At 43.6% G+C, this 13,065-nt stretch overlaps 1 protein-coding gene across 4 annotated transcripts in view; it reads right to left on the reverse strand.

Moving 5' to 3' along the window:
* Pld5 (phospholipase D family member 5) overlaps positions 1-13,065 on the reverse strand; it is a 324,256-nt gene that overhangs the window by 78,848 nt on the left and 232,343 nt on the right. For all 4 annotated transcript variants that reach the window (XM_041635445.1, XM_041635448.1, XM_041635446.1 and 1 more), the window contains exon 5: positions 10,750-10,877. In XM_041635445.1, the coding sequence (XP_041491379.1) occupies positions 10,750-10,877 (128 nt within the window). The remainder of the gene's footprint in view (positions 1-10,749; positions 10,878-13,065) is intronic.

Below are 13,065 nucleotides of genomic sequence, written 5' to 3' on the forward strand. Positions count from 1 at the left end.
TCTTTTTCTTAGAAAATGTCACCCAGGCCGTTCTCCTGTCTTTTAGTTCTGCCTGTTTTTGTTTCTGTGTTTGAAACAGTGAGCCATGTCTTTCCTTAGCAATCCCTCTTATTTTTTTTCTAGTGCTGCATGCAAACACCACAAGAATGACAATACTAACTAAAAATAACTTGAAAACGAAAGCATCTAAAGGTTGCCATTTCCATCTGTTTGAGAAGAATCCCTGAGACTCTGGCAGGCAATCCTACCCTTTGAGAAGGACCTCGGGCCGACTTCCCAGCCCGCTCCGTGTATGTATAGTCTATAGCTCAAGGAGGAGTCTTCCTGAGGTAAAACACCTCAGGTATACTTAAGAGATACATTCAGGTTTACTCTAGAAGGGTGTCACAGGGGTTTGGGAAGCTGAACTATTTCACTGAGAAGACCATGGAATGCCAGGAATTGTCATCATGTTATTCGAGCCTTAGTCAAGGAGTTAATTCGAAAAATTGATAACTAAGTATTAGAAAACAAGAGTTAATCAATGCAACCCCAAATATGGTCTGAAACCCAAGGGGCTGAGGTGAGAAGACTAAGAGGAAGGGGCATGATGGAAATCTCAAAGGGGGGGGGGCAGACAGAAATAAAGAAAAGCCAGATAGGCCAAGGCAGACAGCAACAGACAGCAGATTGTGAAAATGGTTTGACTTATATTGTTATATGTTTAGTCAAAGTGTTACCTCGACAGAAGCACCTTAATAAAGTTTCCTAATCCCTACATTTAAAAAATACTCACTAAAAGGTAAGGAAAACCATCGACTATGTATTAGTAAGACTATTAGGAACATCCTATGCCTTGGTTTCTATATGGTGAAAGCAGGGCAAGGCCTCCCTTGGGGTCTTGTCTTCAATCATTGTCAGTAGTCTATAGGGATCAGCAGTGATACCCCAAGGCTGAGGCAGGTGACCTGAATTCCACTTTGCACTGATGACCTGTAGGCTCAAGTCTAGGTCAGCCTTATGTGGAAGCTACTCAGCTTCTTGTCACTGTGACAAAATTTCCTACATTACTAACTTGGGGGAAGTAAGTGTATTTTTGACTAATGGCTTCAGTGGGTGGTGTGTTGGCCCCACTGCCCTGGGGTTCTCCTGTGATGGGCTTCTGATGGTGGGGAGCAGATGGTGGAACAAGATGCTCATGGCACCTGGGAAGCAAAGGGTAGCAAGCGGGAGGTGCAGCCCCAAAATTTCCTTCAAATATATGTGCCGTGACCTTCTGCCTTCCACCAGGCCTGGCTGTCTATGTGTTCCACCAAGTCTTAACAGCTGGCTAGAGACTAAGTCTTTAGCACACAGGCCTTTGGGAGCACTTATCAAGGTGAAGAACACTTATTATTTAGAGATCCAGGAGAGTCAAAAAGTATTTTATGATAATCTCTTACCAAAAAATCAGGGCCTTGGGTTTCTTTTTGACAAGTACAATCCTGGATTGACACAACACGTGTATTTACAGACACTCATATGCACAAACACATACATGTAGACATATATTCTGAATGTCTATTATGCTGTAGGGAATTAACATATTGAATTTAACTGACATTTTAAATAGTATCATATAAATATGCTTCCTATATAAGGGATACATTCAAAGTATGTAATGTTTCTAGGGTGGATGGGAGAAGTTGTCAGCTGTTTGTGGACTAGTTTTTAAGCCCCATCTGCACAGAGCAGTGCACATATGTGGAGGACACTTGGTTATAATCCTCACCTTTCACCTTGTTTGAGACAGGGTCTCTCGCTAGTTATCAAATGTGCCGGGCTAGTTAGCTTTCAAAGTCAGAAACTTCCCAGAGGCACTGAAGAGTTCATTGTTCTGCAGACCGAACCTTCTAGCTGTTTTGTGAATGTAGAATTTTGTATCAAGAATAAGAATTTTTCCAATTAATATATGAAATCCAGAAAGTAAGAAAAATGGGCCATAAAATTAACCTAAGTGAATCATTGATAATATAGGTTTTTAAAAACAGATGCCTTGCCTAAGCTTTCAAAAAAACTCAGTGAAACATTTTTAAAAAACTTTTGATAATAGAAGCAATGTGTGTGTGTGTGTGTGTGTGTGTGTGTGTGTATGTGTGTGTGTGTTCAACAAGCTATATCAGTTAAGAGTGTTACAGTACAATCATCATCCAATCCTCCAAATGTTGATGTGGGCTTTTTAGTGTTATTTTCATGAAGAATATTCTCACCCATTATGAAAGCCATGTCACAAATGTTACCAAATTGATACTGGGTACTAAACTGGCTTTGAGGGAAGATCACTGCTTTGTCACCAAGAGCAATGAACACATCTGATGGAAGTTACAAAATAATCCTACACTAGTTTAGACTTACACATAATGAAGGATTATTTATTTAGTGGTGGACTCACAGATTACAGTACTCTGCATGAAAGGGGAATAGAAACCAAATTTAGCAGCTAGACGCAAGAGAGAGCGTGAGTGAATGCTTTACAGCTGCATTTATAGTATAAGAGAGCATGCCCAAGTGGGTTGGTATCTTAAAGGCTATTGGCTGAAGGAACTCCCACAGCACCTCCCCCTTTTGTTAAATAAGAGAGTTCCAAACCTAATACAAACTATGTACACTAGGAACAGATATCAAGTATAAAGTTAGAATTACAACCAGCATAAACAGTATTAAGTATCCTAACGTTTTAATAAACATTCTATCCTATCTAAGTCTTGTATTGGAAATGGCTTGGCTAGATCATAAGAGGACAGTAACTATGACTATCTAATCTTCAACTTCATTGAAGGCCTGAGAAGGGAGATAATATTATTTGAATAGGCAGGAAGTGCAATCAAGCAGTTTCCGAACTGTGTAGTAGACGGCAGAGATTACTGGCTGCCTGAGCAATCACCCAAACTCTCATTTGCCTTGTTGAGGCAACCAACTTTGGCTAAAGCCTAGAAAAACTGACAGACCATTTTCAGAGGCAAGAAACATGTTCAGAATTGTCTAACCTTGCCTGGGAAAGGTTTGGCAGGTTTGTTTTTTTTTTTTTTTGTATCCTTCTTGTTCAGTCTGGACATTGTGCACTTGGTCAGCAGTTGAAGCATAAGCAGTTCCTTGCCCAAAAGCCAGTTGTGCCAAGAAAAAAAACAAATCCCAAGTGGAATGTCTTTGGTGTTCAACATTCAGGAATAGATTGGTGCTGCCAGGAGCAATCATGTCTCGTGTAAACAGAATCCTAAGTTTTTTAAATGTGATGTTCTATAGATCTTTGAAGAGGTTGAAGATAACCTATCTATACAGAATACAATCTCTATGCATCTAAAGAACCTAATTAGTCTGACTAAAAGTATAGCAAACATTAATGATTATTGACCTATAATACCTATGTAACTTAAAGATTAAGACTTCATATCAGAATATTAAACAATCTTTAAACAACTGTGTAGGAAAGGATAGGGAAGTGGTGGCATTCTAAATTCTTTGCTGACAGGAGTGTGATAATGATGATGAAGATGATGATGTTGGCTCACATTTATTGAACTCGTAAGTTTGAATGAGGGAGCCAGGGCTACTCTGATTATCCTTCGGTCAAAAGCCCAGGCATACTGAACCATTTACTGTCCCTCCAATGAATTCTAGGGATGTGGGTGTCCTGGAGTTCACCTCCTACAAGCTTATTCTGCCAATACTGGATAGTTCTTTTTTTTTTTAAATATGTGTGTCACAAGATTCTTGTTTCTACTGATGGAAATCATTTTTCCCCCTGAAATTCCAAATCTTAATTCAGTTCTCTGCTCTAAGCCTTACTGGATTATTTTGTTAAGGCATGCATGCATCCAGTAACACATTTTAACACTCAGTATGTGCTGCTGGCAAAGGCCGTTAGTTCATTTTCTGACTGCCCTGACTTGAAATAATCACAAAGAAACGATATTATTTGCAATATTGTTTGGCCAATAGCTTACGCATATTTCTGGCTAACTCTTATGTTTTAAATTAACCCATTTCTATTAATCTGTATAATGCCACGTGGCTGTGGCTTACTAGCTAGGTTCCTGTGTGCTCCGGTGGAGGCGTCTGTCTCCTGCGGGCTGCTACATAGATTTTTCCTGACTCTGCCTCCTCTCTCTCTCTCTCTCTCTCTCTCTCTCTCTCTCTCTATCTCTGCCTGACTTTACTCTGTTAAGTCATAGGCTGAAAGCAGCTTCTTTATTAACCAATAGCAATAAGACATATTCACAGCATACATCACCTCCCACATCAATGTACCAGGCACTGAGGGGACACAGGGATTTCATGTCAATAAGCACATTCAGGGGACGTCTATGGTGGCTCTCAGTATGGGCTCCTGCATACCCAGGGACCAAAAAACCAATTTATAGGGAGGCAGTGGGTGGGGTGAGCACTTAAGAGGCAGTTGTCACCCATCCTCTGATCTTGAATAGATAGCTGGAAGACAGCCAGGCCACATGTAAAGTTGGAACTCTGACCTACAACCGGCAGCAGCCAGTCAGGGCTCTACTGGCTGCCACAGTCCTTGCCAGGAGCCATTGTTTTTAGCAATCAGCACCAGTGTGTTGAGCCTGAGCAGTGATTTCTCTTTTCCTTTGCTTCTGTCTTTGCTTCCGACAAAACAACAACAAAGTGTATACAACACACCCTCGACATCCAGAGCCCACTTGAAACTTTCCTCTATTGCGACCACACTCCCCCTCAACTTCCTGTGAGCACTGGCCTAACTTGTGTGAAAACCCAAGTCTACTTTCCCCAAACTGTGGCTTCAGCTCTATTTTCTCTATTTGTTTCACTTTGCTTAATCATCTGGGCATTGCCTTTGATACTAACTAAAAAACAAAGCTCTCTGGCAGGACATTCAAGCCTTCAGTGACTCACAGTGGGTCACGCCCCTATGGTTCCACTGATCCCCATATTATGATGTTAAAAAAGCTATTGTGTTTGTGAGAGAGATCAGTGGCACCATCATTGGTGACATGAAACAGGCATTAATACCAACATCCCTTGTTGGCCTGTTTCCTTGGCATCTGCTCAATGACCACAGTTTATTGACAGTCCTCCTGCTTCAGGTGTGCTGCCAGGAAAAACTCATTCGGTTCCCTAGCAACTTCATAGAGCATTATTGTTAGTTCAGCTGTAGAGATGATAAAACGAAAACTCAAGGAGGTGGCACAACTCGCCCAGGGCCATAGAGTTACAAGAACAAGAAAAAGACGTCAGTTTCCATTCTGACATCAACCTCTGCGTTTCACTGCAGAACGACAGCTTAGGAAACAACCAATGTGAACAGTGAGACTGGTGAGTGGGAAAGCCAGCAACAGCCCAGAGCTTGGTTGATGAGAGGCAGAACAACTCAAGGGAATCATAATGTAGCAGAACATTTAACCCAGTGGAATGTATCTAGGGAAGAAATGATCAAGGGGCAACAAGATGGCCCTGCAGGTAAAGGTTCTTGCTGCTTCACAGCTTGAGCCCAAGGAACCAAGATCCATCCCAGGAACCCATGAAAGATGGAAGAAGAGAACTGATCACATGAAGTTTACCTCTGACCTAGACAGACAGATGCACGCATGCAAGCGTGCACGCACACATACACACACACACACACACACCATGGCACACATGATCCACCCCACACAAAATAATAGTGAACAACATAATTTTTAAAAAAAATGACCGGGACAGACATCTCAAGACAAGTCCTATTAGGAGACCTCGGGTGACCTGCTAGTTAGGACAGATGGAGAAAGTGAAGGTGGACAAGACACTGAAGACAAGCTCAGAAGTAAATTTGACTCAGAAATGATGCTCTGACTGTTGCTTTTGCAAGGAAGGCAGGAGAAAGGCAAAAATGATCTCTTGTTCCCCTGTGTCACCACAAAAACGTAGGCAGGAGACAATTCAGTGACTTTGTAAGAATGGTTCCCATAGGAGATGAGAAGAAAAGATTTATTTATGGTGCTTTGAATAATATTATTTTCAGAACTGCCGCTATAGAAATTGCAGAAAAAATTGCATGCCTTTGTTATTGAAAACAGTCTCCTAATACATATATTGTATTAAAAGCAGGGACTTCCACCTCCTCATTCACTTTACAATGTACATGCAAACAAAAAAAACCCGGCCTTTCTGAGCTGTACAGGTAAGTTCTAAACCAATAAAGAAGAGTTAATTATTTGCTTTCCTTTGTTAAATGTTTTCTAAGGAGTATTAATTATTCCCTGCTGTATTTGCAGTTGAATTGCCTTTTGCCTTTTCATTTACATTTTGGTCTTGATAACTAGTTCCCCGAATCGCAGGTGCACCCCTTCCCTAGGAGCTAAAACACGCCTCCAGAAGCCTGTAAATTTTAAGAAAAACATCAGCTCAGCGCTAGCACCAAATAGGAAAGGCAGAGCGGCCTGCACCATGACTCTTGCCCACTGCAAACTCAATGGGGCTTTAGCACTCTGCCTCTGACTTTCTCTTTGAATGAGTACAAACAGGGAAGAAAGCAGACTCAAGGGCTGGGAAGATGGATCAGTCAGTGAATTGCTTGCTGTGTAGTCACGAAGGACCCCAGTGCCATCTCTAATCATTCAGAATCTGCTTTATAAAAAGCCAGCCACGGTAGCATGTGCTTGTAATCCTAGCGCAGGGAAGGCAGAGATAGGTGGATTCTCAGGACTAGTCTAACTGGCAAACTCCAGATAAATAGGGGAGACCTTGTCTCCAGGGGTGGTTGGTGCTGGTGGATGCCATTCTAGCAAATAACACATGCAGCTGACCTCTGTCCTCTGACACACACGTGTACATGTGTACACACATACACACTACACACACACTGTGAAATGCACAGAAGAGGAGCTCAGAGACTGGCTAGGTCTCAGTGACTTTTTCATTAATTCCAGGCCACAGGGGCATCCGAAAACAGTGATGGGACTTGGTGAAGGACTGTGACTTATGCCAATGTCCATCAAATGGTCATTGCTGGAGACAGCAGCATCTTTAGGGTCAGTAAGTGTTCCCACTATAAACAACCGCACCGGTCCATCTCCTTACTGTTTTTTTCTATTCCAGCAGTCCACTGGACATCAGGACTACCCTCTGATGACAGACTGTCTTTGTTGACAGTGTTGTCCTCTCCTAGTGGCCCAGTTCCAGGTGCTGGGAACCGTGCCACCTGCTCACTCTGGCTCGTCCCTCACGGCCCACTAGTCTCAGGGACATTACTCTGCCAGCTCTCTCCCATCAAATCTTTCTTCCAGTTCTTATTCACCATCTCTATCAGTCAGAGTTCTGCAGAGAGGCAGAACTAAGAGGAGAGGTGAGTTCTTGTGAGATACGAGAGCCCACAGATGTTCAGGTCCCTCGCATGAAATGCCACAGTGTTTACACAGTCCATCCCTATTCTTCTGGAGTTTACTAGCAATCCTCAGCACACGGAGAATGCTCTGGAAAGGCTGTATAGGTAGCTGGCGCTATGCTGTGCTATTTATGGAATAATGACGAGGGGGGGAAATCTCCCTATAACCAATTTAAAAGTGATTTTTAATGACTATTTTTGATTTTTAGTTGCTGGAATTTGGGGCTATAAAACCCCTTCAGTTACAGAGGTCAGCTCTCTGTAGGTCAGAGGTAAATGACCTAGCAGCCTCCAAAGCTGGATCCTGCCTTAGTGTCCCTATGCGTAGGCCCCAAGGATCTAGAAAATTCATCATGAAGAGTGTTTCAGAGTCAACCAGGGGTGATGAGTGAGTGCTGCATCCTCCCCACCCTCTCAGAGTACATTTGCATATCCCAGACTCTGTGGAATCCCACAGTGAAGAGACTTTTAAAGAAAACCTATACTTTCTCAAGCTTAAGTGTAAGTTTGTTCCCCAACAATGACCAAGGCCACGTCCTTGAAATAACATGCCACAACATACACCTTAAAAAATGAGTCACTGTTAGATACATTTCCAGCTCCGAGACTAAAACTTAAAATCCGACCTATCACATAGATCCTGGGCTGGCCACATGGTTCCCTGCCCATGCTGTATAAAGTCTAGTTAGGTCATGTGGTTCTCTGCCTATGCTGCAGAAGGTCTGTGTAGGTCACATGGTTCCCTGCCCACGCTGCAGAAGGTCTGAGTAAGTCATGTGGTTCCCTGCCCACACTTTAGAAGGTCTGGATAGGTCGAGTGGTTCTCTGCCCATGCTGCAGAAGGTCTGGGCAGGTTGCTTAAGTTTTGGGATCTTCCTCACTGGGGCCCAGCTTTCACTGTTCTCACATTCCCCTGTCCAAAAGCCGACTTATCTACACATGTACCTTTTAATCCTTTCACACACAAAAAAAAAGTGGCTAAGATGAAAATGTGTTCATGCTCAGGGTTTAAATTCAGCCTATTCTTGTTTGCTGCAACCGTATTAAAGAATGCTTTTTTAATCTCTCTCTTCTCCAGACTTGCCAGGTTCTTGATGTCAATGGACCTATTGAATCCCACCTTTCAACTCCGAGCTAAGAAGGTTTGTTCAAAGATTATACATGTAACTTTTTCTAAAGGACTGATTTTCATATTTCCCTCCCCAGCTTCTCCCTTTTCAGCTTCCCGCCTCCAGAGCATTTGGAGACTGCTGTGAGCTTGCTTTTCAGCCTCCCTCTCTGGCTGGCCTTTTGTTCCCTTTGTTCCTGCTGCAGTTTTCCTTTCCTCCCTGGGGTCTGGAGATGCTCAGGAAGAGGGAAGGATGGAGGGGTGTTCTCTTTCTTCCCTAAGGACTCCATGTGGACAGGAAACCTAAGGAGTCCTTAAAGGAACAATAGGAGGTGAGGAATACAGAAGTAAACACACACACACACACCCTCCTGGTCTTTGAAATTCAACCCAGGGATGGAGGGAGATTGCAGAGCTTCAGTCATGAGTTACAGTTAGATGTCATTCCATGGCCACCACATCACATCACCAAGGCCTTGCTATTGGTTGGAAGTGAACAGGACTTTGGAAAGAATTGGGTTGCTCATTTTTCTCACCCCAACAAAGTAATGGAAAAATTATTATTATTATTTGCTAAGTGTGGCTTAATTTTAGAAATTGAAGGTCAAATAAAAGTGAAAAGTTCAGCATTAAAGGGTAGGTTTGAATTTCAACTTCACCAGCTCCTAGAAGGTCACATGACCTCAAGCTGACCTATGGAGTCTCTTTTGTTGTAGAATGAGGAGACGGCAGAATTATTTACAAGCTTCCTGTGCTTAGCTAGAAGCCAGGCAGAGAAGGCCCACAACGCACGGGAGCTGAAAGAACAGCTCTTTCATTTCTTTCACTTGGCATAGATTAAAGAAGGTCATTATTAGCAATAGTGGATTTCCCTAGAAATCTTCACAGAATGGAAAGTTGATGGCCTAAGCTGAACATGACTCTCGGAAGGTTCACGTTGTTTAAGAGGAACACTCAATGACTGTGACGTGGTGTAGAGTATCTGTTAGGGTTAGGAAGAGCCCAGAAACGTCAGTCTAGGCTCAATTCAAGCTATAGAAGGATGTCTGGCTGTTAGATAACAGCCATGGTTCTTCGGGAACCTGTGAACCAGGTTCCCCTCTACCAAAAGCTATGTGTCCCTTGCCTATGCTTAAAAGGGACACACGGCTCTTCACTGACATATATCTGTAGCACCTATCAGTATATCAAAGTTCATACCTGCCTCCAGGCTCCCTCTGTTCCTATTCATAGGTACCACCTATACATTCAAAGCTGCCACACCTGCTTCCTGGCCCTTCTAACCTCAGGTCCTGCTTTCTTCATCGGCAAGGTTTTTACCCCACCCCCGCTATTCTCACTATTTCCCTTCCTTGCTATCTCTACTGGGCTCTCCCCATTACTCTCCATTCTCACACAGATAACCCCAGCCATGGCCAGTCCTCTTCTTTTTTTTTTCTCTACTCTGGACTCTTCCAGATGCCTTCAGATACTTTCTCTCGCTGATGCACAGTAAAAACCTTCCCCAATCATGAACCAGCCATGTTGGTAGTTTCTTTATTGGTCCCCTCACATACAGTAACATGGCACCCAAACTGAGGGTGGTGTGGGAAAGATGGGTCAGGCAGGAGGCAGTGTTTGTGCTCAGGTGTGGAGAAGAGGAGGAAGGGCTAGATGCAAATGAGAAAGAAGTCCTGGGTGAGTGGCAGTTGGTACAGGGAAGCTACAGGGATGGTAAACGGTCATGTGACAGATTCCTAAAACCCTCCTGCTTTCCAGATGGTGTCTTCTCTTCACCTCCTCCTTAATGTAGCAATAACAAACCTGGTAAGTTTTCTTTTAGCTGTATGCCATCTCTTTAGTGTGGAGGAAAACAGTTGGGTTGCTGGCTTGTTTTTTGCACGCTGCTCATTTCGTCTGTACCTTAGTGTCTTGTCTGTTCTGTCCCTGAACATGCTTGCCAGTTCTGTAGCCGAGCATGCTTTCCTGTCTCACTACACAACATGAGAACCAGGTGGAGAGAGTGGGCAGGAGAGAGAGTGGTTTAAGAAGACAGAGGAAAGAGTGGCATCTGAGAGGCACACAGCTACATAGGCAAAGCAGACCGTACTAATACGATCTCCCAGTTCCAGTTATCCCACCTGATGCCAGCTTTTCCCATGTGCCACAGAGAATTCCTAGCCCCTTGGGGCTGTCCTTGGCATACCAAATTTAAAAAAAAAAAGCCATAGGTGTCTGAGTGCTCTCTGGAGGCAGGCATATTGAGGGCCACAGCTGTTAAGTTTAGAGATGATGGAACGATTACCTGTCCAAGGGACCGCCAGTCCAAACCTGCGCTGCCGATGTACACATGCTGCTTGTCCACAATCCAGAAGGACGATTGCAGCCGGCCCTTGTTGTAGGCGGTCATGTTCATGTATGTCACCTCAGCTCCTAGGAGGGCAAGCAGACACCAGTCAGTCTCCACTCCCAGACCCTGCTTCCACTGGCAATCAGACATCTACAAGCACCCATAGGCTTACTGACTACAGTGGAGACTTGGGGAAGCCAGGTATTTGCATGAGGCTGGGGTGGTGAAGGCTCTCATGATGCTACTTTGTTCCCCACCCTAAAAGAAGAAAAAGGATTTGCTCGTGTTTATGCAGAGGAGGCTCTGTACATCGTGGCAAGACCATGGCTTCTAAATTGCCCAGATCAGCACGAAAACCCCATTCCCTCTGGCTATTGGTGAGGTAGGAATAGTACACACCCTCTTCTCATTATTATGGAATAATGGTAATAAAATTTTGCAATTTCTAAAAGAATGTCAATTCACCATTACACCTGTCCCAGTAGGAAACCAATCTGCTGATGTTTCCTATACCTTATTTCATTCATCTGCTCTTTCCATTGTCTTCACTTCCCCACCTACCATATTAATCGTGTAGTTTAGATTTAGCCTCTTCTTGCCCTTTACTTAATAGTTCTTAATTCCAACCATGATTATCCAGGTCTTAATGGGATGGGACCCAGAGCAGTAAACTGCCACCAACACTGTCATGAAATTCAAAGAACGGGGGAACCAAAACCCACCCCAAGAGCTGAATGTGACCAATTGCTTTAATCAGAATGTGGTGTATATAATCCACGGTCATGTCTTGAAGCATTGCAATCCCAAATGCATTGACAGCATTAGTTCATTCTGATTCAAGGGCGTTTAAATGTATTAAAGTCAATTCTCTTCAAAGAGCAGACTTCCATGTACGTATTTAGTGAACTAAGCGATTCTGTCCTCAGACACTCAGTGCTAATGGGGAGGCCATCTCTCGGACACATTTCCTTGTCAGAATCGTGATTACCAGGAACACACAACACTGCACAATAAGGACGCTGCTGGGATATTCGAAAAGAGGGATGTGATTTACACCATGAATTTGACCTCTCACTAGGGAAAACGCAAACCATGCCTCTTGTCTCCGTGAGACAAGGATGAAGGATCCGTGGGGACAGGAGCACCCTGACAGATGTCCTCTGAGAGTGGAACAGCTTAGCCTTTCTTCCGATTTTCACTCTGAAAACAAAGGTGTGTGGTCCTTAGCTTTTAGCCGTCCTGAAAGAAGAGCCATGGAAGAGTGATAGATCCCAGGGGAGGAGCCACCAGGCACAGCAGAATTTGAATATCAGCACAGGAGGTCATCATCATCTGGGTGTGTGTGTGTGTGTGTGTGTGTGTGTGCGCGCGCGCCTGACCCTGTGCCCCTGCTAATCCTACAGTCATATTCAAAATTCTCTGTCCTTCATTTCCCGTTTCTAACATGTTTTCTCAAGTATATTTGGGTCCCAAATAGCATTACAAAAACACATTTGTCTCTGGCTTTTGAACCAACATGTATCAGCGTGTGTTTCATCAGTCATTATAGTTTTCTGGAAAATCTTTCAGATGTTCTCCGAGAGCCGGGTCTGTGGCAGATTCTATCTTATTAATCCGTCCTCTCTTCAGAAAAGGGCCATAGTCGGTCTGCTCCTATAAGCTTCACTTTTGTTACCCAGTATGGCTTAATCAGTTTACTTCACACGTAGGGAATTCATTGGCTTGAAGGCTAATGGGGAACACTGAAGAGTAAGTGTCCCCATGATTACACATCTCTGCTTTCAATACATTCAGTAAGGGGGAGGCAGAAACATGGAAAGTATCAGTTAACACCCCAGTTGTGGAAAGAGTGGATCCTGTTCAACGGAGATGGCTCAGTGGACAAAGTATTCGTCACACAAGCTAACAGCCTGAGTTTGAAATCCCAGAACCCAACTCAAGTCAAACACAGCATCTCACATCACAATTCCAGTGCTTCCATAGTAAGATGAGAGGTAGAAACAGGAGACTCCCTGAAAGCTATGGGCCAGCTCACCTGACACAGAGTAGCAGGAGACCCTGTTTCAAACAAAGTGAAGTGTGAGCCCCAACATCCGAGATTGATCTCTGGCCTGTACACTTACACCATGGCACTTATGTCACATACACACATGTACACAAACACATACATATATATGTACATACATGAGCATGCACACATATTCATACACAAGTATTCACACACATTCACATATGTATGGACACACACACATACTTACCAGACATATGTAT

This window comes from Microtus oregoni, unplaced genomic scaffold (genome assembly GCF_018167655.1).
Source record: "Microtus oregoni isolate MIOR12 unplaced genomic scaffold, Mior012 000047F_ref0000412, whole genome shotgun sequence".
In the NCBI taxonomy this organism is placed as follows: Eukaryota; Metazoa; Chordata; class Mammalia; order Rodentia; family Cricetidae; genus Microtus; species Microtus oregoni.